The following is a 26300-nucleotide window of genomic DNA, read 5'->3' as shown; positions in this document are numbered from 1 at the left end:
ATTGGTTAAAGTGCAGCGGGGCTAACAGTGGTGTAACTTGCAATCTTGTGTAGTGAAGCCAATAGAATAATTGTATACATGCTAATGTTATGCAACATAAATTAAGTTACATTTTTAATGATTTAAATAAAATGGTTAGAAAAGGGTCGTTATATATTAATAGTGTTATGCAAGTCCTGCTGTGCTTCTACAACAAACATGGTATTCATATTTAAAAATCAACAACTTACCAGTCTAGGAACAAGTACTTGCAATATTCACGGGAAAGCTTCGCTTTGCTCAAGAAAAAAAAAAAAAAAAGCTGTAGGTAATTTATACCATTCTCCTCCCATTTCTTCCATGCCTAGTGTACTGTCTGCTACTCTGTGGAAAACAGTAACACACATGCTTCAAGGCTAAGTTGCTGTGCTTTCTGGATGCAAGGCACCCCAATTTTTATTCTTCTTCCATTTCAATTTGGTGACCCAGAAATGTTGCATCTGATAACTCACCCACGTGAAAAGTGGCACACTGGCTCTGCGTTCGCTTCTTGATCAGCCTTCTCTGTCTCCTGCTCCCGGCCTTTCTTGCTTTTGAGCTGAGCTTTAGAATAAAGATACAAAAAGCGGCACAGATTTCCCGCTGGCGAGATCCTTATTGCGATATGATGGTTTTCAGTCTGGCAAGCCAATGTGGTTCTTGAGTTGTATCTGATTGAACCTGCAAACTTTGACCCCAAACTTTCATTTATTGCTTGGGGTGTACCTTTAATGGATTCAGTACTCCCAAGTGCATTTGAAGGCAGGGGCGTACGTGTGGGGAATATTAATACACAGGCCACCTGAGTTGACTTAAACGATTCATTTGTGGTGTTGTTTTGTTTCTTCCTCCTCCATCATCACATTTCATTGTATCTATGTCTTGGCTGCTGTTGAAGTTCTGCTGTTCCAATATTTCTCAGTTCAAGCTTTTGTTTTATTGAGGTTGAAAATATTAGAACTAGTTCTACATTGTTTCTCGTAACCTACCTTTTCTTCGGACCTGTGGGAGTGCCCTCCCACAGGTCGCATGAACTGTGAGCATTAGGGGATTCTGTGTGGGCATTGTTAGCTGCCAGGCACGACATATTCACCAATAAGTTCCTCATTAACAATTGGCCATAATCCAGGTCATGCCCACATGCAGTTTTGTGAAAAGCTGCTTAATTTCACAAGTTTTCACATAGACATATGTGCATTTAATTGTATACTGCCCTAAACCATGCCCCAAAATTTGTCGCTGCTTTCCATGTTTGTTTGAAATGGAGGTCTCCGTTAAAATACTTGTCGGTACTCTCCGTGGTGGCTGATGCTAGGTAATTAAAAGTAGATAGTACACAATCCTGTAGTTTATTTTCTGCTCTCATTGGTAGGTACTGATGGCATCACTGGGCAAGCAAAATGTGTGAGGGCACTTTTGTCTGCTTGTCGTTTGTATTTTGAGATTCAATAACTTTTACTTACATGCACTAATTTACATATTGTTTTCTGTATTTAACTTGGGAATGTACGAATAATCCTTTGAAGCAATATGATTAACAATTAAAATAAAGTTTCCGGTTCCCTTTAAGGGCTTTACTAGAAGGAAGTATAAGGAACACCCACTGTCATTTTTGTTCAGGTGTAACTGCATAAAACATATTTTATGAACAGCCCCTGTGTGAGGCTGCCTCTGTCAGCAGCCCATTGACCCCCTACACATTTGTTTTGGTTGCACATGTGAAATTCGAACCAGTCTGAATGCTTTAAGCTAATTGCAATGGTATTTTGTGCTTGATAGAATTAGGAATCATAAATGTCACCCCAAGAATTAAAACACAGGTTGAACTTGTTTTTGACAGCATTAGTTACTAAACAGCTGGAAAACTTGCATTGCTACTTCTTCTAGTTGCAAAATGTGAGTGAGCGACATATAGGTTGCTGTGGTTTTGTTAAAATGTTTTCACTGTATGCTTTATTTTGTGCCGTCAGCGATTTCTTAGCATTTTACTCCATTGGTAGAGCAGGGGCACACAAATTTGCGGCTTGTAGCTTTATTTCGTAACCCCCCCCTTATGGTAATACCCCTGTTGGGGTATTACATAAGGGAGGGGGGGTGGTTACAGAAGGTAAGAATAGAAACAAAAATGTGGTTACAGTTTTCTAGAAAATTCAACCTGTGGGTTCATTTGAGAACAGAAATAAAAGTATAAATAAAAATACTAAGAAGCACACTGAATACGATTCAAAAGCAAATCAGCAGTAAAGTCGTAATGTGAATTGCTAATCGCACAAGAAGAAAACACACTGTAAGGTCATTATAAAGGTTAGTGTTTGAGGGGATCAGTAAGCAGCTTTTAAAGATAATGGGGTTGCACTCGTTAACAACTGGTAAATTGTTCCACTCTGTGATGGCACTAGGCAGAAACGAATAAATGATGTGAACCATGCAAGCGCTGGATGCTGCAAGGGTTAAAAAGGCGACGAGATGTTCGGGTATGTGGGATAACAAGTTGTTCATGTAGTTGTGGGAAGTTGTAATATAGTTTGTGGAAAAGGCACAACTTAATAATTTTCCACCAATGGTTAGAGTTCTAGGGATGATTTAATTGCATTGACGCTTTCTTCACGGCTGTACCTGGAAGTAATGAATCTGGCGGTACGATTTTGTATTGATTCTAAAGTGTTGAGTAAGCTTGGTGCAGGCTCCAAATAGCTGAGGCATATTTAAGTTTACTTCGAATGAAAATTTCATAAGCTAGTTCTTGCATGGACGAGGGGCACAAGGCTAGGGTACGTCTGACGTAACCAAGTTATTTAGTAGTGTCGGCAGCCACTTTTGTGGTCCGAGCAGGTTAACTTGCTGATAATAGTCACACCAAGATAACGATATGATTCAACGGAGGATAAGGTTGTCAAGTTTAAACGTGTATGGGTAGTCCTTGTAAGGTGTTTATGGGATACTTGCACAACTTTACATTTAGAGATGTTAAGTTTCTTTAGAGAATTGGAACTCCAGGTTTCTATTTACATTGCTTCAGGGATACGTTTTTATGTATAAATTCTGGATTTTGGTTATAAAGCTGGAAGCAGACAATATTTACAGTTTTGGTTAGTCAGGGAGTGTCACATGGTTTCTGTTTAATACAGTTGTGTTTCTGCTGTTGTTTACGCTCAGCAGTAATGACAGGGTTGACTGCTCAAAAGCAGTTACCTGCTGTTGTAATAAAATTGTAATTTGTATTATTGCTCACTGCAGTAAGTACTTTGTAACAGGAGTGAAATGTCAGGCTTTCTTGTTGACATAGAGCACATATTTGCATTGTATTGCTTAGAGCTAGTGCTTTCTAGACATCATCCCAGTAGCATTGGCTTTTGAGACATGTTTGTAAAGATAATGTGTGGTAATTATGTGTGAATGATAAATCACAAGCAATGCCTCCGATGTAGCAAGAGGAAAACATGGAGGTTGCTTATTGTTCCTCTAGTGCATCCTGCTTTCATAGTGCAGACTGTAAATGGGCTCTTTTAGCTTACTTCCTTATGCAGTTTTTACCTGCTTCCTGTTGGTGCAAGCTTGCACGTACAGACAAATTATTTTTGTGAAATGCAGTGATCCTTTAGTCAGTGAAAGTGAAAGCTGCTCTTTATTTTATTAGCAAATCTGCATAATAGTAGTATAATATCGATAACATTTTATAATATTCCGTTCGCTATGAATTCCTGAATATTTTCTTAGTTTTTATATCTTTATTGCATAATCACTTAACGTTTGTGTGTAAGCACACCCAGACTCGCAGACTAACAAATTGCTTGGACTTCTATTACTTCGTTTTCCTGTGCAACTTAACCTAAATGCTTTTAAATTTAAAAATACTGGTTAACTTAACTAAATTCATTACCATTAGAATTACTTTTCTAAGAAGACCTTTATAGTTAAAATTACATACTGCCTTGAAATTTCTAAACAGTGAACATAACTATGTACAGTTTGCAAAACTTGTGATGATGTTTCTTTTTAAGGGGGTAGCTGAAGTGAATGAGATATTTTCAGTACTCTTCAGTTAACCTTAAACTGCCTTTTGAATTTAGCACAGTCAGGAAAAAAATTACATTTCTTCCGTGGTGTCATCAAATTTTTATTACAGCTGTAGATTTCTTCCAATTGTGACCTACTTATTGGCATTTCATTCTGCCTTGCGCTGGACATTTAATTGGCTTTCACTTGCGCATTGGTCATCACGAATACTTTAGTGAGCTTGGGATCCAATTGTAGGGTCACATGAGAACTGCAGAAGCCTCTTTTGGCCAGCTTTTGATGTGGAATGGGTGCGGCAATAACTGTGTGCAACAGGTGTGCTACGTGCCAAGCTGGGACACCATGTCATGCGCAGCTGGCTATTGCCCATTTCAATGCTGCATCGTCACGCCACACTTGGCACGCTAGATGTACCTTCCATTGTTTTTCTGCCCTCTCTTCCTTCCAACTGTTTCCACAATGGTTTCTGTGGGATAGCATACAACACTTTGGGCAAGGATTTCCTGTGTTACCTTTCTCTCATTCTTTCATTGCTGTTGTTGCTGCCTTTATCGACTGTGTGTGTCTCATCTGCCAGCCATTTGCAAGCATGGCACAGAAAGTACAGCGTTCTACACTTTCCTCTGAGTTCATGTTTGTTGCTGCTTTGTACCTAAGTGGGTTGGGTGTGTAAACATTAAGTGCCTTTTATACAAAGCCTGTGTACACGAGTGTGTAAATTTTCTTAAGCCTCATTTTGTCACTGGTATCATGCCTTCGTGTTCTGGTACACAATGTATACCCCTCTGGGTAACTGTTTTTCTCCTTGCCCAAACCTCACAGACTGATGGTGCTTTTATTTTTAAATGTGTGAGCTTTGTGTTAGTGGGACTCTCACAGGTGAAGCGCGCATACTCAAAGGACACTAATTCTGGCCCGTGCGTAATTGGAAAGCACCATGCTTGGCCCTGATCATTTGCTTATCTGAGCTGATCTTGGCTATGGTAGCATTCTTTGCCACTTCTCACCTTGTACTTTTGGTCCAAGCTCTTAACTGTGGTACTGCCAAATTAACGAATGTCAATAACGTCGACTACTTTTGTGTGATATACCTAATTTCTCGAGCAAGTTCGCTTACTTGTTAACTTGTTGCGTTACACATTATTGTTTGATGATTTCATAAAATGTTTACTGGGCATTGGTTCTCATTGTTCATTTCTGTATTATTGCTATTTCCTTTTCTTTCTACTGCAACCACCTATTTTCTGATTTTGTAACTATGTTGCTAAATGTGTTCTTTTTTGTTCTATTGCCATATTTCGTACTTATATCATCATTATTGTAGCCTCTCTATCTATAATTCTTCATAAAAAAGCCCTGAAGGTATCACAAACAAACTCAAACAATGTAGTAGCTGCTATCTGGCTAGAAGTCCTGCTTGTATCGGGGCTAGATGTTTTCTTTGCATGCCCTCTGAATGTGGCAGGATACATGTGCTATTCTGACAGGTGACTGTCTGAGAGGTGTGAAGTGCCTTGCAGTGGTTGTAGCTTTTGCTGTATTATATGATGATTTCGAGATTGGCTGAGCTAAAGGTGTTGGCTTTTTGTGTACAGGGCACGTAATATTGTGTTTGTTGCACTAAACAGCCAGTGCATATATGAAACTAAATCTGTCTGATGTTTGTGCAATGAACTTTAGTATCAGTGGCAGGAATGAGGAATTACTTGGTACTAGGCATGTTTAGTTTTCATTCCTTACAGCCCACTCTGCTCACATTTTATGTGCCTAGGAACTACAGAGAACCACATTCATTTCGCATTTTGATAAGTGCATCACAGTGTGTCTGCCAGATAAGCAAGCGATGCGTAGTTAGCTTGGCAGCAAAACAACAAAAAAGCCAAGTAGGTGCACCGTCACGCTCCACTCAACCGGCTCTGTAATGGAGCGAGGGCAGCATTCTGCCTGCCAGTGCCCAGCGTGAGCATTGTGCGCACACAAAATATCTTTCCTGTTAAGTGGCTGGGTTCAAATTGTAAGGTTACAATGGTCTTTGTGGAGCAGACCGTGAATGCTTCACTAAAATTCTCTGTTAATGTAGTAAAATGAGCAAACTCCTGAATAAACTTTAATGTTTGCTACTACCTAATAGTCTGAAGTGCATTATTGCCAAACAACTAAAATACTTAAAAAATTTGTCATTTTTGATGGTAACATTTTAAATAATGCATCATAACAAATGTTATTTATTATCCTAGTTCATCGCCGAACCTAACACAGTGTTGTACACAAACATGATCTTTCTTAATGAAGTTATCAGTTATCATAACAAGAAATTGCAGAAGATTAAATTCTTAGAAAAAGGGGGGCAATTCTCAGATGCCATACATGTGTTTTGCCATCAGTTCAAGATTGCCTAAATCTTTTGAATGAAGCAAAGTATAAATGTAAGTCTTCATGGGCACAATTCTGAATTTGTAGGGGTGCTTAAAATGCCAAAAGTAAAAAAAAAAAAAAAAAACTTTCTGATGAAAAAAAAAAAGACATCTCCAAAGGTGGTGACTGACATATCTTAAAATGTCTAAAAAAGATGTAAAACCATAAAGGCTCCAAATTACTTTTTACCATTTGTAGCTGTTTACTGTGCGTTGAAAGCCAAGCACATGGGTATTGCATTTCACTCAAAGCAAATTGTACTTGCTGTTGTCTCACCCTAAGCATCAGAACACTTATGTGTGACATATTAGTGTTATAATGTACAATCTCCCTTCAGCCTGCAAGAGACTGGCATCTAGCAGGACTGGGCGCTTATCTAATTTTCTGGCGAACCCGAAGGGTTTATGCAAGCAAGCAGTAAATGGAAAGTGCATTTGTGTACAAATTCACTTTCTCTGTGTGCCTGTTTTCTCACAAGTGCAGCCAGTGGCCTGGAATGCCTAGTATTCAAAACATTGGAGAAGGCTTTTTCCTGGTTGGGGCTGTGCCCATCTCAGCCTCACATTGCTTATTATTCTTGTGTGTCTGGCTCCAAGAGAGTGCCTTTTCTGTTTGGATTTCTGCACAGCATTTTATTTGCCCGTCTGAGTGGTGCCAGTTATTTTTGGACAGTTCCCATGCATGCAGTAATTTCTTATGCATCTGGTTTCTTTACCTAATCCAGTAAGAACATCAAGCTTGGAATGAGAAGCTCATCTCATTGTTGTGAATATTGATGATGAAATGTTTATTTAAGAAGTAAGTAGGTGTCGGCAAGTTCCAGTAAAAGTGAGAGCATATTCTTAAGGTTTTATGTTGAAAAATATGCGGGGCACACATCCAGGGCAAACCACAAAGAATTGAGGAGACAAGCACTGGTGCTGACTAACTGCTTTATTCTTCTTACGTCAATGCGCACACACACACACACACACACACACACACACACACACACACACACACACACACACACACACATCACTAGAACCCCGCTGATGTTTTTCACGGGACCGTAAAAAAAAAAAAAAAAAAAAAAAAAAAAAAAAAAAAAAAAAACATAAGAGCCGGGAAACGGGAAAAATTAAGAAATGGGAGTAGTGTTGAACTGCGAGAAATGGGAGTAGTGTTGAACTGCACACAATATTATTTTAATACTTATGTGTGAAAAACAAGTAGTAGTTTCGCCCGACAGCCGAAGTATCGATTGCGATAGCAAATTAGTAGACAGCTATACAAAGTAAGAATAGTAGTTCTGTCGTCCGTATAAACTTGTAAACATTCGCTTAATAACTATATTAACAAGCATGGTGTCGGAACCCACAGGCAAACGTGAACACATCACACTCGATGAGCGCGGACACGCGCTGTCAAATGCTGGCGTGATGAATTTAAGCGCCGCTGCAGAAACGAGCGAAGTGACCTTCGTGCTGTTGTCTATCGTTTCAACGCAAACTGAGCGCCGAGAACACACAGCACGCACAAATCAACGAGCTGCCGACGCACCTACACTGCGTAGACTCTGCCCCCAAGGCAGATCGCTTTCAAGATACGGCCCGCGCGCCGCCGCGCAGTACGCAGTTGATGCCAGAGCACAACGCTTCCCGCTATTCCTTGCTCCCTCGCCGGTGCCTCGAGCGCAACGGAAGAAGGCGCGCTTCCTCCCCGCTTTTCTTTCTTTCGCGCGCGAGATTTAGACGCGGTCGTCGGCTCCCCTAGCACGCTTTCGCTCGCACATACAGCATACGGCGCGCGGCGACGGCGTTATCGCCCTTGGACTTCATACGAAAAGTATATGAGCCAAACACAATTTTAGGGCAGCAATGCATCATAGACACCATCTTTAGATAGCAAATACGGATCTCAAGGGCCATACTTTTGCTGGCGGAAACCGAAAATACGTCATAAATGTCGCCCCCGGCACTTTGGGCGGCCAATCCAAGTGACGTGGAATATCGAAATGGCCGCTCGGGCCGGCGCGGGGTGGCAGTTCACAACGTATGATGTGGGAACGGTCCCACAGTTGCAACGTAACAGCGGGGTTACCAATGCTTTGGGTTCGATGGGAGCTGTGCCGGGACCGGCCGAAAACGCCGCGACAGCCGGGAAAACGCAGCACCCGGGAACGTAACAGCGGGGTTCTACTGCACACACACACACACACACACACACACACACACACACACACACACACACACACACACACACACACACACACACACACCTGAACGACACAAGTGCATGCAACACATGACATATAAATACGCATGTCACACCAGTGCCAGTTACCGAAGATGTGTGCACAAGAAATTATATTTGCCCGAGTATAGGGACAATCTATTATCACTGATACATGGATGGCAAAGAAGACGTTGGTTATGCTTTTTCGGCCGATATAGAAGATGTATTTTATTCAATGCCACAGCGTGAACTTTTGACTTCTGTAAATTCTTGCATTGAGGAAAACGGTACGATACTGTTCCAGAATGATGTCGGACTGTCAGTGGGGAATTTTTAAAATTTGTTGGAATATTTCCTTAAAGTAACTTTTATTGTTTTCAATTACCAGCCGTTTTTACAGCGGAATGGGATATGCATTGGATCCTGTGTTGCTCCAGTTCTCTGCGATATTTTTTAGCTAGTATAGACCGGTCTTTAGACCATATTTTAAAGAGGAAAATTTTCAGTTTTCAGGTACGTCGATGATTCTTTAGTGTTTTTAACATTTGACTCTTCCTACCGGGTTACGGTAGATAAGGTTTTAAATGATTTTAAGCAACACGGACAAGGCCTTGTTTTTACCCAAGAGCTACCCCAGATTAATGTTTCGCAGCTTTTGGACCTTAGGCTCGAGGTCTGCGAACGACATGTGTGTGGGGGTTACCCAGCACATGCAAAAAAGGAAGTTTTGGCGTTCAAGTCGGCTCATTCCAAATTAGTAAAAAGAGGAATTGCGTCCTCATGTATGGAATCTGCTCTCAAATAGTTGTGTGGGCATAAGATGCAGGATAGCTTTGACGATTAGGTGCGCCAACTTTTGGCAGCAGGCTTCCCTATGTCGCTCCTGACAGCAGCTGCTGAGGCCCTGATTCAGAAAAGAACGGAATGAGGACGGTCGCGGAACGTGAGACCTTCAGGCTTCTGGTTGTACCTTAGCTTCATAAGGTCACTCATCAACTCAAGAGAGTTGCTGGCAGACATGGTGTCCCTCTGGCGTTTGCTGTACCGCACAAGCTTGCTAAGCTGTGCTCCCTTGCAGTGACAGCAGGTGTGGATGCCAAATCGGGCACGGGATCTCCTACATCCCATGCACCTCCGGTGGGGTTTATGCCTTCGCTCTCTCATGTGGGAAGACTTTCATTGGGCAGACAGGGCGATGTATTAATGAGCGACTTAGGGAACATGCGCAAAAAGTAACTAATAATGCAGACAAAGGTGCACATCTTGTTGCCCATCTTAATTCATTCCGATTGTGTAATTGTGCACCGTGATTTTATGAGATGGTGATTCTCGGCAGAAGCATAAATGGACACACGAGGCTGGCCCTGGAAGCTTTTCACATAAAGAAAAAAGCAGATGACTGTATCAGTGATACTTCTTTGTCCCTATGCTCGGCCGAATATAATTTCTTGTGCACACGTCTTCAGTAACTGGCACTGGTGTGACGTGTATTTATATGTCATGTGTTGCATGCGCTTGCGTGGTTAAGGGTCTGTGTGTGTGTGTGTGTGTGTGTGTGTGTGTGTGTGTGTGTGTGTGTGTATATATATATATATATATATATATATATATATATATATATATATATATATATATATATATATATATATATATATATATATGAGTTGACGTAAGAAGAATAAAGCAGTTAGTCAGCACCAGTGCTTGTCTCGTCTCTTCTTTGTGGTTTGTCCTGGGTGTTTACGCTGAATTTTTTTCACCTTAAAATACTATGTACCAACTAGCCCCAACCGAAGTTTATTGATATTCTTAGGGGATGTAGAAAATACCTTGCTGCTAAAGTTGTCTTCTGCATGCCGTGTTTTGGGCCTTGCATTCCTAGATGAGGTGCTGCATAGTAGGTGTGATGGACTCCTCATACCATAATATTTTAATCGGCTAACAATTATAGAGATAAAAATTTCTCATCAGGTTGAGTGAAATGTGAGCAGTGTAGAATACATTAAGGGCTGTTTCATATTACATATGTGTATTGCAGAACTTTAGTGAGTGGGTAATGGTCCATTGTCATGTCCAGCCTTCACTTTTAGTACAAGCAGTCAAGTGCAGGTGCTATATTCTGTTGAATCTATAAATTATGGGGGCAAAATGCAAAAATGCTTGTGTACTTCGATTTATGTGCGCTTTAAAGAACTGCAGGGGGGAGGGGGTCAAAAAATAATCTTGAGCCCTCCCCTTTGGCATCTCTCAAAGCCCTCTGGGCAGATTTGGGACACAATTCGCCATCCAATTAAAAGCTCCTTTTTTCAAACTCTTCTGTCTGGAGTAAAGGGGTATGTGAGATTCAAAGGGTGTTTATATATCAAAAGAAAGATTTTTTAGGATATACATACTTAATTTAAAACTTCAGTCTGATGACTGATACTACACAAGAAAAAACAAAAACATCAATAGACACTGCTCTCAACTGTTCGAGGAAACAGTCTTCAAATATTGTCACGCATATATTGTTTTTCCTTTTCCACGGGAATGTTGCTGATAGGAATTGTTCACTTGAAGCAGGACGCGACATTGATAATTTAGATTCTTGACTCGCTCTTTGAAGGTGCTTTTTTTCTTCACCGTCACTACAAGTGTGTGTGTGTGTGTGTGTGTGTGTGTGTGGTGTGTGTGTGTGTGTGTGCGCGCGCACAGACGCACATACACATGCAGAAGCTTTGGAGTATTGTGAATAGGGATATTTCAGGTTGAATGGTACCAGAAGTGAATGAAATATGAACTGGTTTTTGAATAATGAACACCCTTTTTCACCATTAATATAAATTGCATGTTCCCATCCTAATATTCATAACATTAGCAAGTTTGTCATTGCTCTGCCCATTATATAATGAAGCACACTTTATCAAAAGCATGAATCAAGCATTAGAAAAAAAATTAGTTTTGTGTACTCAAGATTCATTGCGGCATACATGGTTATGAATTATCAAAGTGAAGTTTTACAAGGTAATTCTGTGAGTCTGTTAGCATCTGTGTATACCTTCGAGACTAAATAATAAACACCCCTTGATTGCAGAGATAGCAAGGTGAAAAAAAAAGCACTTTTTCTTTTGTTAAAGTTGTGGTTGAGGTGGCAGGCATTTTCTGCGGACTCCGCGCTGATGAGCAAGGATGTCTTTGACATTTAAATTGATGGGATTTTGTGAGGGATAGTGTAATACGCCCGTCAAGCGGGCAAGTTAAGGGCACTTATGGAGAGTGTCACTCGGTTTAAGTGCACTTAGCCAAATCTAAACGTCGCAAGTGGAGTGTCACTCGCAGAAGAGTGTACTCCGGTCGAAGTGCCTTCACGGAACGCACTTTGCTGGCCGAGTGCGTAGCCTCGCCGCCAGCGGTTTCAGTGGTACAAAATTTAATGCATAAAAAAAAGGACACAGAAGTTCTTTTTAGTGGTTGAACAGCTCTTGCGCACAGATAATAGCCTAAAACACACTCATATTCTGCTCTAGCAGGATCAAATGCTGCCTCGTCCCACGCCGCTGTCGTTCTGGATTGGCTAGGCATTCTTCTTGGCCGGTATTGACTTGCCACACTCTTATAATAAAAAATATTTTTGTTTTTTGTTGAAAAAAACATAGATTAAGTTTGTTTTTATAATAATACAACGCAAAACTATCACTTTTTAGAAATACTTTTTTTTTAACTACATCCTCACAAAAAGCGCTCGTATTCTGTCGCCATCTTTTTTTTTTTTTACTGTGAGTGCGCTCTGTTTTCCCGTTTAGAACCGCGTAGATTAAAGGGTCACTCAAGGTCCCGAAGTGCACTTCCCGTAAGTGCACTTAACTTGCCTGCTTGACAAGGGTATTACTCTAACTTCTCGTTCTTTGTCTGCTATGTCTGGGTTGAAATTTATCGCAGTGTGCACTTCAGTTTTGCGCCTGATTATGCATACCTAATGATGTGACGGTCTTGAAAGCTATTATATAAATATGTGCTTTTACGAATAATGACTATTTGATGCGACGACTGAATTGAATGGATGATAATCTATTTGTTATTTCGAAGAAGCTCATGCGCGGTTGCATTGGGTGGACAAGATTCTGCTATAGTCAAAGGGCATCAAGTCGTAGAAAAGCATTACGAACAGCATGCTAGCTCTCATATTGGTGAAGACTATTTGCTTTTTAGAACGGTGCTTTACAAATGGAAGAGTTGACATTTACAGCTAAGTGTGTGCTTTCTTTTTTGCATTGAGCAAATGTCCACTCATATGATCATTGACTGATCTGCTAGTCTGGCTGATAGAGCATTTCTCACAATATAGATAAAAGAAAGGAACTCAGTTGGTTGATTTAATGTTAGTTACTGCCATATGAAGCTAACAGATAATGAAGCCATAGAAAGCATAAGGAAAATCAACTGTTATTTTAAATTGAAATCTAGAAATATAAAATGGAAATTGAATTCAAAGAGGCGAATTTTAGAATCGAAATAACGAAAGTTTGGGCCCACAGGAATGCATTGGACCGACCGGGACCTTCAGTGGGGGTTGAAATAACTGAAAAATAGAATTAACTGGAGTCGAATTAACGGAAGTCTGCTGTAGTGTAGTGTGTTAACTTAAGAGCAAAAGACTGGCCAATAAACCCTTATATGTTACCTCATAACATCAAGTCTGCCAAACTTGGAGGCCATTGCCTGCAATGATTGAGAACATCATGGTACTGGGACTCTTGTGTGTGTGTGTGTGTGTGTGTGTGTGTGTGTGTGTGTGCGTGTGTATTAGTTACTACTATATGAAGCCAAAGGAGGCATACGGAAAATGACGTATTATTTTTAATTGAATAATGAAAGGGGAAACTAAATTCGATCAAAAGACAACTTGTCGCAAGTGCGAGCCAAACCCACATTTTCTGGCCGTGAGTGGTACTGGCTTACACTCCCAGTGCTAATTTTGTACATATGCACAAATACCGTAGGAAGGTGACAGTCACCACGGTAACGTAATGGTTATGCACCGCATGCATAGTGTGGCAGATGTAGATTGAGCTCCCACCTGCAGTAAGTTATCTTTTCGTCTGCTTTAATTTTTCTTTTATTGCTATTTATTTTTTTTTCAAATAAATATAATTGTTCATTTTCCCTATTGTTTCTGTGGCTTCATTTTCTGTTTACTTCATAGCGCAATATACAGTGGAATCTCGTTAATGGGATTTTCACGGGAGTCGGAAAATAAAACGCATCATCCGAAAATCGTATTATCCAAACATAATCGTATATAAGAAAGAAAAAGAAACGTATGTAAGAAAAAAAAAAAAAACTTAGTCTGAAGAATTATATCAACGAGATTCCACTGTATTGATATTTCATACGTTATACGTCAGGGGATCACCTAACAAAAAAGGAGACACTTTTTGTTGCACTCTTGTTTAGTCTCGCCTTCTGCAGCAGTGTAAAGACAGACAGTGTGCCTATTTGAGGACTTAAAAATTGCACCTGAATGTTGTGCCTGCCGAGGTTGTTGGGCACTTTGGCAGGTATGGGATCGCTTCCAGTCTTCACTTTTTCTGCGTGGCTTCCACAAGCTATCGGCTGTGCCCGTTCTTTGTCCTCTTAGGAGTGCTTTAGTGACACTCATTATCAGTTTGAGAGGGAACCCAACTTACAACAATATCAGCGCCTGATACTCGGAACTCTTGGATCTTGTGACGTCACAAAAATGCTAGCAGTGTGCAAGTTTTTACAATCTTATCGTCCATAGCTTGCAGCTATCACTAGCTGAATGTCTAGTATGCCTGCACTTCCAGCCCCTGGAAAATGCCTGCTGCTTATTATTGTGTTTGAAGCAGCTGTGTGCACAGGCACAAAACTTCTCATTAAGTCCCACTGAGCCTATTGGCATAATTAGTTGATGCTATTTTCATTACCTCAAAAGATAGTTTATGGCTAGTTCTCCCATCAACTTCTGCTATCAATGAAATAAAAACATTGTGGCTTTGATAGACCGAGTGAAGTGGGTCACAAAAGAAGCTTGGAAGGGCCGTGACATGGTCGTCTGCTTTTCTCAGTTTAGCATTGTAACTGAAAATAGAGAGAGCAATCATCATCATCATCAGCCTATTTATGTCCACTGCAGGACGAAGGCCTCTCCCTGCGATCTCCAATTACCCCTGTCTTGCGCTAGTGTATCCCAACTTGCGCCTGCAAATTTCTTAACTTCATCATCCCATCTGGTTTTCTGCCGACCTCGACTGTGCTTACCTTCTCTTGGTCGAGCACTACGGTTATGAAAAAAAAAAAAAAAACTCTCAGCAGATATTTTAACCAAGAATTCCAATTTAAAACTGCTGCCTCTAAGGTCCCCCTATCAACGGCGCCCGCCATTTTTGGCATGGCCTGTGGGACGTCGAGAAATGCGGGGCCACCCCTGTGTCGTCTTCTCGAAAATATTCCAAAGTCACATGTGCGCCTTGCTGTACTCTGAAAAAAAAAAAAAATAGGACTGGCAGTAGGAAGTCACCACACAAAGGAGCTTTAAAGGCATTAAAAAGTCTTCCGAATTTAGTCCTTGCATGAATCCCCAACCTAAAACTTTGATAAAACGCAAGGTGCCATCTTAGCCATCTGAACCAGCATGTGAAAGACTAAGACAGAACAGGCCAAAATAGAGCTTTTTTATACCACAACCCGCGTTGGCACTTGCTAAATGGCAATTCAATGATATAACGGTACAAGGCGCTTTCATGACGGTCAAAAATGATTTCTGGCACGAAAGTTTTGATAAATATGAAGCCCATGAGCGTCATGCGAAATGCTTCCTTTCAAGCCCCAGGAGTAATCGAAGTGCTTCACCAATTGCGCCAAACTGCTCCGTGAAGGAAATGCTGCTACATGCTGTGTTAAATAGTTTATTGCTGGTATTGCGCCTCGCCTGCGCTGACATGCACCTGCTCTGAATAATCTAGCAGAAAAAAACTAAAATTTCAGTGATCAAAATAAATTTCTTTGCTTTTTACAATGCCCGCAGTACGAAGAAAACGCTTAATTTTGCTGTGTTGGGCTTCATTGAACTAATGCGATAGTCATGCTGGCGGGGTCACTTCGCGTTTGGCCATTGCTGGCACATCGCGCAGCCTGATGCGTCTGTGCATTGTCTAAAGTGTGCAATGCATATGACCTTGTTAGTTTAGAGCTGTATAAGCATAGTGGGCGAATTTGCATTAGTTCCTGGCAGAGTGACCATGGTCTCAATTTCTGCCAATACGGCCGCCAGTTTAGGCTGTGTGTATGGTGTCACGTGCAGTTGCCGAAGATGTCTCTTGTATGAACATATGAACATACAGACGAGCATTCTGCGACAACTTGCCACCTGCCGCTCCAATGACCAGCCAGCACTGACTTTTTGTCATGGCCATGTGCCCCTAGGCCTAACCAGTGCCGCTTCGTCAGGATTCTGTAGTAAATGTTGTGCTTTGATGCGGAGTTGGAGAAAATTTTCTTAGTAGTGGTCATATGGCGTTCTGGAAGTCAAGAAATTGCTTCGGCCAAGAAAAATTAGGGTTAGGGCAACAACCTGAATGGCGGCAACTTTTTTCACAACTGTCTCAAGCAGGGCCCAGGACCCTCCCCCGCTTTTTCTGAATCTGCCAGTATCTGTAGAGAATGCGGCAGGGCCGTAGGGAAGTTCTAATAATCAGAGCAGGTACGAAAAATCAATCAGTGATGTACATATTGCAGTGGGACTGCTACTTTGGCTAGTTGACTGAAATGCATTTTTTGGGCATTTATTGACTTGTATTTGTCATTATGTGCACTTTCGTACATGGCAATTAATTTCTCGCTATTAAAAGTGTTGCATACTTACGGTCGCTTTGGGATCAATCACTGGTATCTAACTTTTTTACATATGGTGTGTGTAGCCTATAACTTTTTTTGTGGTAGTATGGTGACTCACAGTAGTGAAGGCACATTTCCTCGTCACGGCTTTTGCATGGTCGCTTGGCAGTTTTTACAAGTGTGTAGGACGCCTTTTATTACGACTAGGCAGCCCGACATGGAAAGAAAAAACTGAAAGTGGGACAAGGAAGTAGTGTGTCGGCTGCGCAAGCTGCAGAACACAGACGCTATTCCATCTATGCCTTTGAGGACAACAAAAATGTCTTTATTTCTGTTGCATCTCGATTTGCACTGCCTAGACGTGCTCGTAATGAACTACCAACTCGCTAAGCTAGTAATTTCAATTGGAGTAATGTATATCCTCCTGAGACCCTGTAGACCCTGTATATCCTCCTGCAAACGGGGATAGCCGATAGGAGCTCAAATGGTTCTTAGCAAATCTGAAATAGTTTTCTTGCTGTGTTTTGTCAATTCACCAGAGAGGAGGTTTGCAACCACTGCGTGAAATGGGATTCCAAGTTCGTCTTCACATGCAAGATGAGCGCCAACGCCAACACTGGGGAGTTGGACCCCTGTATCTGCCGAATTTCCATCAGAAAGGTATGTGACCGCATGATGTCCTCTCTACTTTACCCTCGCTTTTTTTTTGTTCTGAATCTTTTGTTGTTCTTTTAGTGTAACAGTTAGGATACAATGGTGTTGCAATGATAGCTGTTCTGGCCTTTTGTCTGGCCTGGCCCAGTATGATGTAGGGCACGAGGTGACGGTGATATTCAGTCACCTTCAGGCTGAGGGAACAAACCCATCCCTCCTCAAGATTCAATCTTGAGGAGAGATGGTCCACAGCATGGCAGCTGGGCATTCTACCACTAAGCTACGCCAACTGCTTCAAACATGCTTTAAATTCTATTGCATAACTGCATTTACAAGTCTTGCATCATACCCATTAGAATGCTTTTCTTACGCCAGGGGATCCCTGTTCCAAATGGGTTCCTTAGACTGGTACCATGCCTGTTTTATCTCTGCAGTTTGATTGTATCATGCAACTTCTGCCCTGTGGCATCATGTCACGATAGTCTCTTGCTAAATTCGTATATAAAATCAAGGTTTGTCACTCTCCAAGCAGACACTGGTGATGACTCCCTCATACAAAGGGAAGACCTTAGAAGAATAAGTGGAACACAAAGATTTAGGACTGCAGGACAGGTGTGTCCGCCTTGCCAGATCATTGAAAACACATAAACTAAGAGTGACGTTGTCAATATTATGCACGCGTCCTAGTGCACTGAATATGGAGCTGATTAACCCTTTTAGTGTTGGGTTTTTTCGAAGGTTGCGCATGCACATTGTCGTTTTTTTTTTTTCCCTCGGGTATTACAAAATGAACCCAACATTTTAGTTTTGGCCATTCATAAGGGGAAAATGACAAATGCACTCTTGGTATGGTCCTCACTAGATAGTAGACAACATACGGGTACATGGTGGGACATAAATGCGGAAACGTACCGCTACATCTGACACTGAAAAGGTTAACGGTTGAAAACGATGTCATTGGTGCATTTGCTGCTTGTGCAGTACATTGTTTACACGAACACAAGCTCCCCATGTCTCTGCTCAACCAGTCTTTGCTTTGGGATGTTGAACCCATCAGTAAATCATCCTCGACCAGCCAATTGCACTGGAATGGGAATTATTCAGTGATATTATAGATGTTCAGGTCATTAAGGTTGAAACTCTTGCTGTTAATTGTTTCAGACCTGGCATTTTTTATCTGGAGCTGTATTTTTATTCATATTATTTAGCTTTTTTTACTACATTAACACAAATACTATATGAAAAAATAGAGCTTCATTTGATTCCTCAAGTAAGCACATCAGGGCCAAGTGGTTGTGGTGTTGGCAAAAATATTATTTGGCCTGACATTTAATTGCCCATTTTATACAACTATTTAGATCAATAAAAAGTTGTATGACGTGCTAATCTTGAGACTGAACTAAGCCATGTCATATCAGTGATGCATATGGAATCGTAGAAGCAATTTTTCTATTGGCATGAGCAAGTGAAGAAAACTATGCTAGTATCTTATGTCTTTTTCATTTGCTTGGACAGGTGTTATTTCATTGAAAAAATTGCAGGGTCTTTTATTTTATCCCTAAGATGACTTGAAGGCAAAATCCCAAGTGCTGACGCATTAAAGACAGACACATGACATACTTTGTTTCACGTTGTCTAGCGTGAAAGTCAGGATCAGACTTACGTTGTCGGCGCTTGGATTCGGCTTTCTGCTCCCTTCGTCTTGTCGGCAACGTCAGTACCTGTGGACGCACATTTTGTTCTCGCCATTTGGCTCACCGAGCTCAATTCCTTGCTTCTCGAGCTTCCTCCAGCCTTGCAAACGTCTTAGGTCGACTAGAGGTCCTTAGGCCCTGGCATAGCATCAGGCATGGCGCGCTACTCTGTATAAGGTTATGTTGCATGCTGCTTATAAAGAAGACAATGATGACTGTGACCCCTGCACCATCAAGATGGTTGCGTGAGCGTTGCTTGCTTACTCATAGAAAACTATGACGACGGTAACCCGCACACTATCAAAATTATTGCTAGAGCGTTTGCATGTAGGTAAGACACGATGCCGGGTTGGTGTAGCAAGTTGCTACACCAACTCGGCATCGTGTACAATTTCGTGTTGACGACACTGTTTTCGCTCAAGGACATTGAAGGTCGACTGAACGATGAGACATAAAAATGTCTTTCGCCTTAATGACGAATACAAGTTAGTTTCGTAAGCCATCCCGTCGAACACACTGTTGGACATTATAGCAAGGAAAATATTTGTGCATAGTAGGTGGTTGATCAAGACAAGGGTCATTCTCATCAGAAAGTATGATGGTAGCTTATAAATTTTTCTGCACCATGACACATTTTCGGTAAGTCATTCCCCATAAAATTCATTGTACGATTCCGGTGTATCTTGGGCTCAGCCACCATGGCCTCTTTTTTAAAAAATGTAGCCATCTTCCCCTTTGTCTTCATTCTCACCCCACGTCCAGTATATTTTCACGATCACGTTGAGCAAACGTTTTGTTTGCACCTTCAAGAAGGAATAAACTAAGCTTCAATGCCTTCATGGAAGACGTGAAACAAATCGGATGTAATTAGAACACCTAAAAAGAAATCCAAGTGTGGAGCGGAACGTTTCCAAGTTTCCGGAAAGAGCGAAATCAGCTACAGCAAAGTCGCTGATAAAGCCAATGTGATCTATGAACAGTGCATTTCTTGTTAGTTTTTGCCCTTCCTTGTTTGCTGCTACTTCTGTGCTTTGTCTACAGGCAAATCGGCAATTATAAATTATTATGTTTCATCAATAAAGTACATATGTCGCACTCAAAAGTTGTGTACTCGGGTTAAACTTAAAAATAATATATGCTCCCCCTTCCCTCCTTTTTTTTTTTTTTTCTTTTTTCTGCTGTCATGTCCGTGGGCTTTCTATGAATTTTAACCTTCACTGGTTGGCAGCTGTGCGAGGCACAGTGCCAAGAAGAAGCAAAGTCTTTTCACTGATGTGAAGTTTACGAAAGCATTGGTAATTTTTTTTCAAGTCAGGAAGTAATGAAACAGAATTCCTGCTTCCACATGTGGTGTAAGTAGCCTCCACAACTTGTTACCTCGACAGCAGCATAGGCAGGTAATTTTCCCATTGCTTCAGGTCCTCAGGTCAGGACTGTGCAGGCAGTTAGCCAACTGTCCCGTACGCTCTGTTGTTGGAGGCAGCACAAATTGACATTGTATCACATAAATTGCTATTCCAAACCTTGTGTCTGTACAAAGCAGGAATTGAGCATTTGATGTTTCATTTGCCTTGCTGCTTTTTGTAATTATACAAGTAGGTGCAGGTGTTGAGGCTTCTGTATGAGAAAGGATGATAATGTCCAAACCCCGTGTAAATATCTTATGCGGCTGCACATAGCATCATGGTGTATTGTGCAGTTGAAGTGCTGACGAAAAAGTTTAAAGCATGCATGCCATCTCCTGAATGTTTTGTACAACTCCACCACCGCTATGCATTGCTTCGAGGTACCATGCATGCGTTAAATCACGACTCCAAACAAAAGCAGATCCCATGTGCCGCAGTTACCATAATAATAAGGTGGCGACGTTCATTCACTGCAGCAGTGTTAAAGTTCCCAGAAATGCTGCGGCATTCTTTGGTTTGACATTTTTCCCGTTTTCCTGTTTACTTGTTTTTGCCTCGGTACTCTCTTTTGCACTCAGTAGTTATTTTATTAACACACCTTTAACACACCTTTTCTACATTGGACTTCTTTTAATCTAAGGCTGACTTTTGTTGCCTGACCTAACGATCGAACTGTGAGGCTCAACATAAAGAGCTATATTTCAAAGCCCATCAATGTTTTGACCGTGGTGTAAGGTCATGTGGCTAAGTTCAGAACTGCTAGCCTCTCTACAGAGGTGGCCATAGCTATTGCCATATACGCACATCTATATATCCCCATTCTCACGTAAAGCATCACGTCTTAACACTCTGCTAGTGGGGTGTGACTGCTAAAGTAGTAATTTTTTAGGTTAGTGAATTTCACAATGTGTGTGTCGCCATATACGTTTGAGCTGTTTGATTCCTAACTAGTAATCCTTTTTACAAGTTGAGTCCAGGTTCAATTTTCGCCAAAATGTAGGTTTGGTTTGGCTCAATGATGTGGTTACTAGCACCAATGCAACATCTGTATTACTCATCAGAAACTCTGGAACCTGTAATGTACTTTGTTTATCAGTTTTCATCAGTTACTGTCGTCTTGATGAGAAGTTATAGCTGGACCACTAATTCAAGGTAGGTAACTAATGACACACTATGCCCGAATCACTTCTGGGCCACTATGTTCCAACTTTCAATAGTTAGAGATAGTAAAGAGTGAAGTAAGTTGAGCTAATTTTAAGTTGCCCTTCTACAATACCAAATCAAGCCACACTTGTAAGTTGCCCTTCTACAATACCAAATCAAGCCACACTTGCCATGAGAAGAGGCTTGGTAAGCCTAGGATTGACACAAAATACCAAAGGCTGAAATTCCCACAAAATCTTGCTGTGACTTTGTGAACTTTGACGGCTCCTGCTTGGTGAAGATGGAGTACATTGTATTCTGAAGGCGCCCAAGATTGAACTTGGCAAGTTTCAAGAACCTTAACTGAGCCACAACAGCCACAGTACGAGAAAATACTTTGTGACGTAACACTGACATGCCATTGCTGGAGTTTTGGCACCAAGTTAAATAAAAGTGTGGAAATTTGACCTTTATTTTCTCTTCTAATAGTCAACCTCTTACCGCAAAATAAATGAAACTAGTTTTTTAATAATACTTCATCAGTCTACTGAGTTAATTGTTTTTCTGTAGCGTCCCTTTAATACATATTTGCTGCCTTCTTCATAACAGGAGGTCAAGGGAGGCAGGTCCTTCCAGAAGCTGGGCTTTGCAGACCTCAACCTGGTGGAGTTTGCCGGTGCAGGTCTCTGCTCACGGCGGTACTTGCTCGAGGGTTACGATGCCAAGCACCGCCAAGACAACTCCATCCTGCAGTTGTCACTCAGCATGACTCTTCTATCTGGAGATCCCTGCTTCAAGGCGTATGCATATGACTTAATCGCTTTTTACCATAACTGTCGCTGAAAACAACCCATGAAAGTAAACTTTTCAACTGCTGGCTGAATTTTAATAAAAATTGGGAGGCATGTTTACAGCGATATATTCTAGGGCCGGGTGCCCCATTTTATCATTATAGAATAATTTCACCCTTTGACAGTCGATTTTTTTTTTTGCACTATCCAACCCCCCCAGGGTCGAATTACTTTATTGCAGAGTTAAAATCTTCAGACTGACCCATTTCTAAAAAATGTACCGAAGTTCTTTTAGAGTGACCTCAAAGTGACAAAAAAAAATTATTTTCTGTAGGTAAACATGCATTGTTTCTTCATGGATACGGATCGGCTTCCATAAATACTTTTAATAACAATAGAAAAGTACATACACTAAAATATATATACCATATAAACTCGTGTAAGGGCCGCACTATTCTTTTATAATTTTGACGAGGTGTAGCCCTTACATGGGATAGAACCTTTTGGTCAAAATGATGCTGGCCCAGCTGGTGACATGCACACCCCAAATCTTGTGCGTACCCCCCAGCTCTGGCCATCTAGTAGTGGCATGCGAAAGTACACAGCGCACTAAAATTTGCTGATGCTTGCACACGGCATTGGGGCACCAAACGCGATTGCTTCTACGTTGGAAATATTGTTCTCCAAATCTTGGGCTGCCAAGTTGGGGGTGTGGCCCATGCACGGGTGCAGCCATGCACGAGTCTTTACAGTATTCTAATTCGGCACTTGGGTGGTAGTCCACATCTGAAAAATCGCCACTCGACTGAACCGGTGCGTGCGCGCGTAATCGAACCGTGTATGTGAGCGCAAGCAAGAAAGCTCGATGGTTGTGCGCCTGTCAGAAAAACGTTTGCAAACGAGTCAAGGAACTTGCAGTAATCATTCGTTCCGTCGCCAACGACGGGCAATCAGCTTTTGCGAGCCGAGTCACGAGAAAAGAAACGCAAGCATGGCAGCATCGTTTTTATACGGTGGCATCGTTTGTGTATGCCAGCGCCAGCCGGTGAACAGATCTAGCAGTGACCCTTTGAGAGATTAGAAACCAGGTGGACATCAGTGTTTAGGAGTGCAACGAACGGAAACAGCCCGCTAAATGAAACCAAAACTAACTGCGGGGCGCCCTCGCACTAGCGGATGCTCAAGCAGACGCTGAAACGCGAGTGTAAAGAAGCTGTGGAATGAAAACCAAGAGACTACGGAGCAAATAAAAAATTATTTGTTTCACCCCTAGGGTGGCAGCACTTGCTGGGTGACGAGTTAAAAAACTGATGTGTTTTTCATACAGACATTGCCTTAAATATGCGGCATCAACCATTTGGGACTTGTTCGCAGTGCCATGTACTTATGGAATTGTCCGTCAAAGGGTTAAACGATATGGCTGTTTGAAAGTTCACATTACTATGGTTAATCACAAAAGATGCCATTCCAAAATTACCAGAAGGTTTAGTGTTTGTGGGCCCTATATGGTTAGGAGGTCCCAAAGTATACCACAGGGGTGCTTTTTTTTTAAATTGTGTATAACTGGCGCCACTCAACTGATACTTGCACCTTTATGCAAAATATTAATTTTTCTCCAAGAAAGACAAAACTTACAATTTCACCTTGGGAATGTCCTGCAAACAGACCGCCTTGTATGATGCAGTCGATCCAGGATATATCGATTCGAAGAGTGTCATGAAATAGTTCGATATATCGATAATTAGAAATATAATCCATGTCTATCTAGAGCTTGAAATATAAAATGTCTACAAATATCTAAAATATTTCTAAAATATGTCTATCTAAAGATGTGGCCTGACATGGCTCTATTGCAGCGAAACTAACAAGAGAACCGGCGATTAACAACGCAAATTAAACCCTTGCAGGCCCCGAAATAAGTGTAACCCTGCACTCGGCAAATTTGGCATGATTAGAAGAGGATCATGAAATAGTTCGATATATTGATAATTAAAAATATAAAATATGTCTATCTAAAGCTTATTTGAGCTCTCCACACATTTCGAACAGTTTCCCAAAATTGTGAAAATCGGGAACTTACCACTTTGCTTCTCCATGGTTGTGTCAAATGTAGAAAAGTTGACTTGTTTTTTGTTCACAAACATTGCAAGTTGCTCACGCTGCAAAAGGTCTTTGCAACACTAACCCTAAAAGCCCACACTGTCTAGACACTAGAGTTCCAGACTTTTGAAACTCTTTTCCAAATGACATGCCATGTGTGTGCTACAAGAGTACCCAATTTCTTAAACACTCTCTGAATCCCTTTTGGACCAGCAATCTAACTTCCATAGTCTAGAACGTTCCTTCACTCATCCCTCCACCTGGACAGGAGAAAGTGGATGGCAGTGCCAACTGTCAACAGAAGTGTTCACTGCTCTTCTTTGACGTTCCACGGCAATTCTTGAGAAGCGTAGTGTCTCGTCAAGGGCCGGTGCTGTGTTAAACTAGGTTGAGTGGAGGATCGTTTGAGAATAGTGGGGTTAGCAATTTAGGACTTCGGCCGTTTGAAACACCAGAGCTTGGCAGATAAGCGCGTCCAGCGTTGGGGAAGAAGACTGCCTGAAAAGCGCGGAGCACAGGTCACTTTGCAATTATACAAAATTTGAACTAATGAAAGTCAGAGAAAAACTTGCTCAGTTAATGCGCATACATAGTCCAACGTGATGTAGCGTGTGCGCTTGCGTGTACGCACTCGTTACGTTGACGAGAATGTTGTCTATAGTTCGACGCACTGGCGCAGCCAACGTAACCGGACGTGGCCGACATCGAGACGGCTCTTCCTCCATGCACGCGTTCTTTGCGCTGACTGCGCCGACCCACAATGCATTGCGCGAAGATGAGGTGCCCATGACGCTTTGCCGATGGTCGCAGATAGCCATTGAAAACAGCGTGCAAGTTTGGGATCGTTCTGCGCATGCTAAGAAGAGAGCAGCCCAAGGTGCGCGCATCGAAGTATAGAGGGGATGGCATTTGAGCTGGCGCAGCACAACGGGCATAGCATGACTGGTTGCAAGCGACGCCCACCCGCGCGCCGAAAACATTGGACTACAAACGTGCCTTTTGTGTTTATAGTCCGACAAGGTGCGTCAGCAAGCATTGCTTGCAGCCAGTCATGCTACGCTGGTTACGCTGGGCCAGCCAAAATGTCATCCCCTCTATACTGCTGCTTTCTTCAGAGTATGTGCAGAATAAACCCCAACCCGTGCGTCGCTTAGCAGACGGTCGCAGACCATCTGCTAAGCGACGTGGGCGTGTTTTAGAGTTTACGTCGCTGCGCGCCCTGCTCTGCGACACCGGTGTCGCCTACTTGCTCCCGCGCACTAGCGCTCTCTCCATCCACAATGGCATGGAGTTCGAATTATCGTTGGCGGTGCGGATTACACTGTGAATTAGCGGTATGCGTTACATATTGCTTTCAATACATTGTTGGTTGAACTGTGGCGGCTACTTCAAATTATCAAAAATTTTGAATGAATGAATTCTGAATTAACAAGCTTTTACAGTACCTTTGAATGACGGAACAGAAAATTGGTGTTGTGTAAAGATAAATTACCTAAAAGAATATAAAGTTCTATGCCTGCCTGTCGCATCACAGCCACCTTTAAATGATAGACAATCATAAATGTTCTACTATTTAATTTTTTTTGATCAAAGAAAGCATTTGTGGCACACATTGAAGTTTCACTGAGTGGTAAAAGGCATTCTCCATGACAAGAATGCTCCTCAGGTCCACATGCAGCACCATTTTTCTACACACCATTTTTGGCAGCGTTATCTGCCGATCTGCTGACTGGCGACTTTTCTTAGCGACGTGACAGAACATTTGGTGGCATTTTAGCGACCTCAAAGTTAAAAAGTTGCTTCTTAAACAGCTTTTTTAGAATGAACCTTAGCATTGAAAACCTACAAGTGAGCGGCCGAAATTGTCTGTACAACGTGTGCACTCGGTGACATGATAAAGCGACAATGATCTCCACTCACAGAGGCTTTGTGCTACGGTTAATTACGTGGCGCAGAGACCACCACGCTGCAGCCTTTGCTGGCATCATACCGTCGGCAGAGACACATGA

General features: G+C 41.8%; 1 protein-coding gene across 4 annotated transcripts in view; it reads left to right on the top strand.

Annotated features, from left to right (window-relative positions):
• Positions 1-26300, top strand: part of LOC119436820 (protein FAM102A) — a 72027-nt gene that overhangs the window by 2788 nt on the left and 42939 nt on the right. For all 4 annotated transcript variants that reach the window (XM_037703814.2, XM_037703811.2, XM_037703812.2 and 1 more), the window contains exons 3-4: positions 17043-17163; positions 22010-22200. In XM_037703814.2, the coding sequence (XP_037559742.1) occupies positions 17043-17163; positions 22010-22200 (312 nt within the window). The remainder of the gene's footprint in view (positions 1-17042; positions 17164-22009; positions 22201-26300) is intronic.

This window comes from Dermacentor silvarum, chromosome 1 (assembly GCF_013339745.2).
Source record: "Dermacentor silvarum isolate Dsil-2018 chromosome 1, BIME_Dsil_1.4, whole genome shotgun sequence".
NCBI lineage: Eukaryota > Metazoa > Arthropoda > Arachnida > Ixodida > Ixodidae > Dermacentor > Dermacentor silvarum.
The sequence above is the reverse complement of the archived record's forward strand: the minus strand, read 5'-3'. Positions and strand labels throughout refer to the sequence as shown.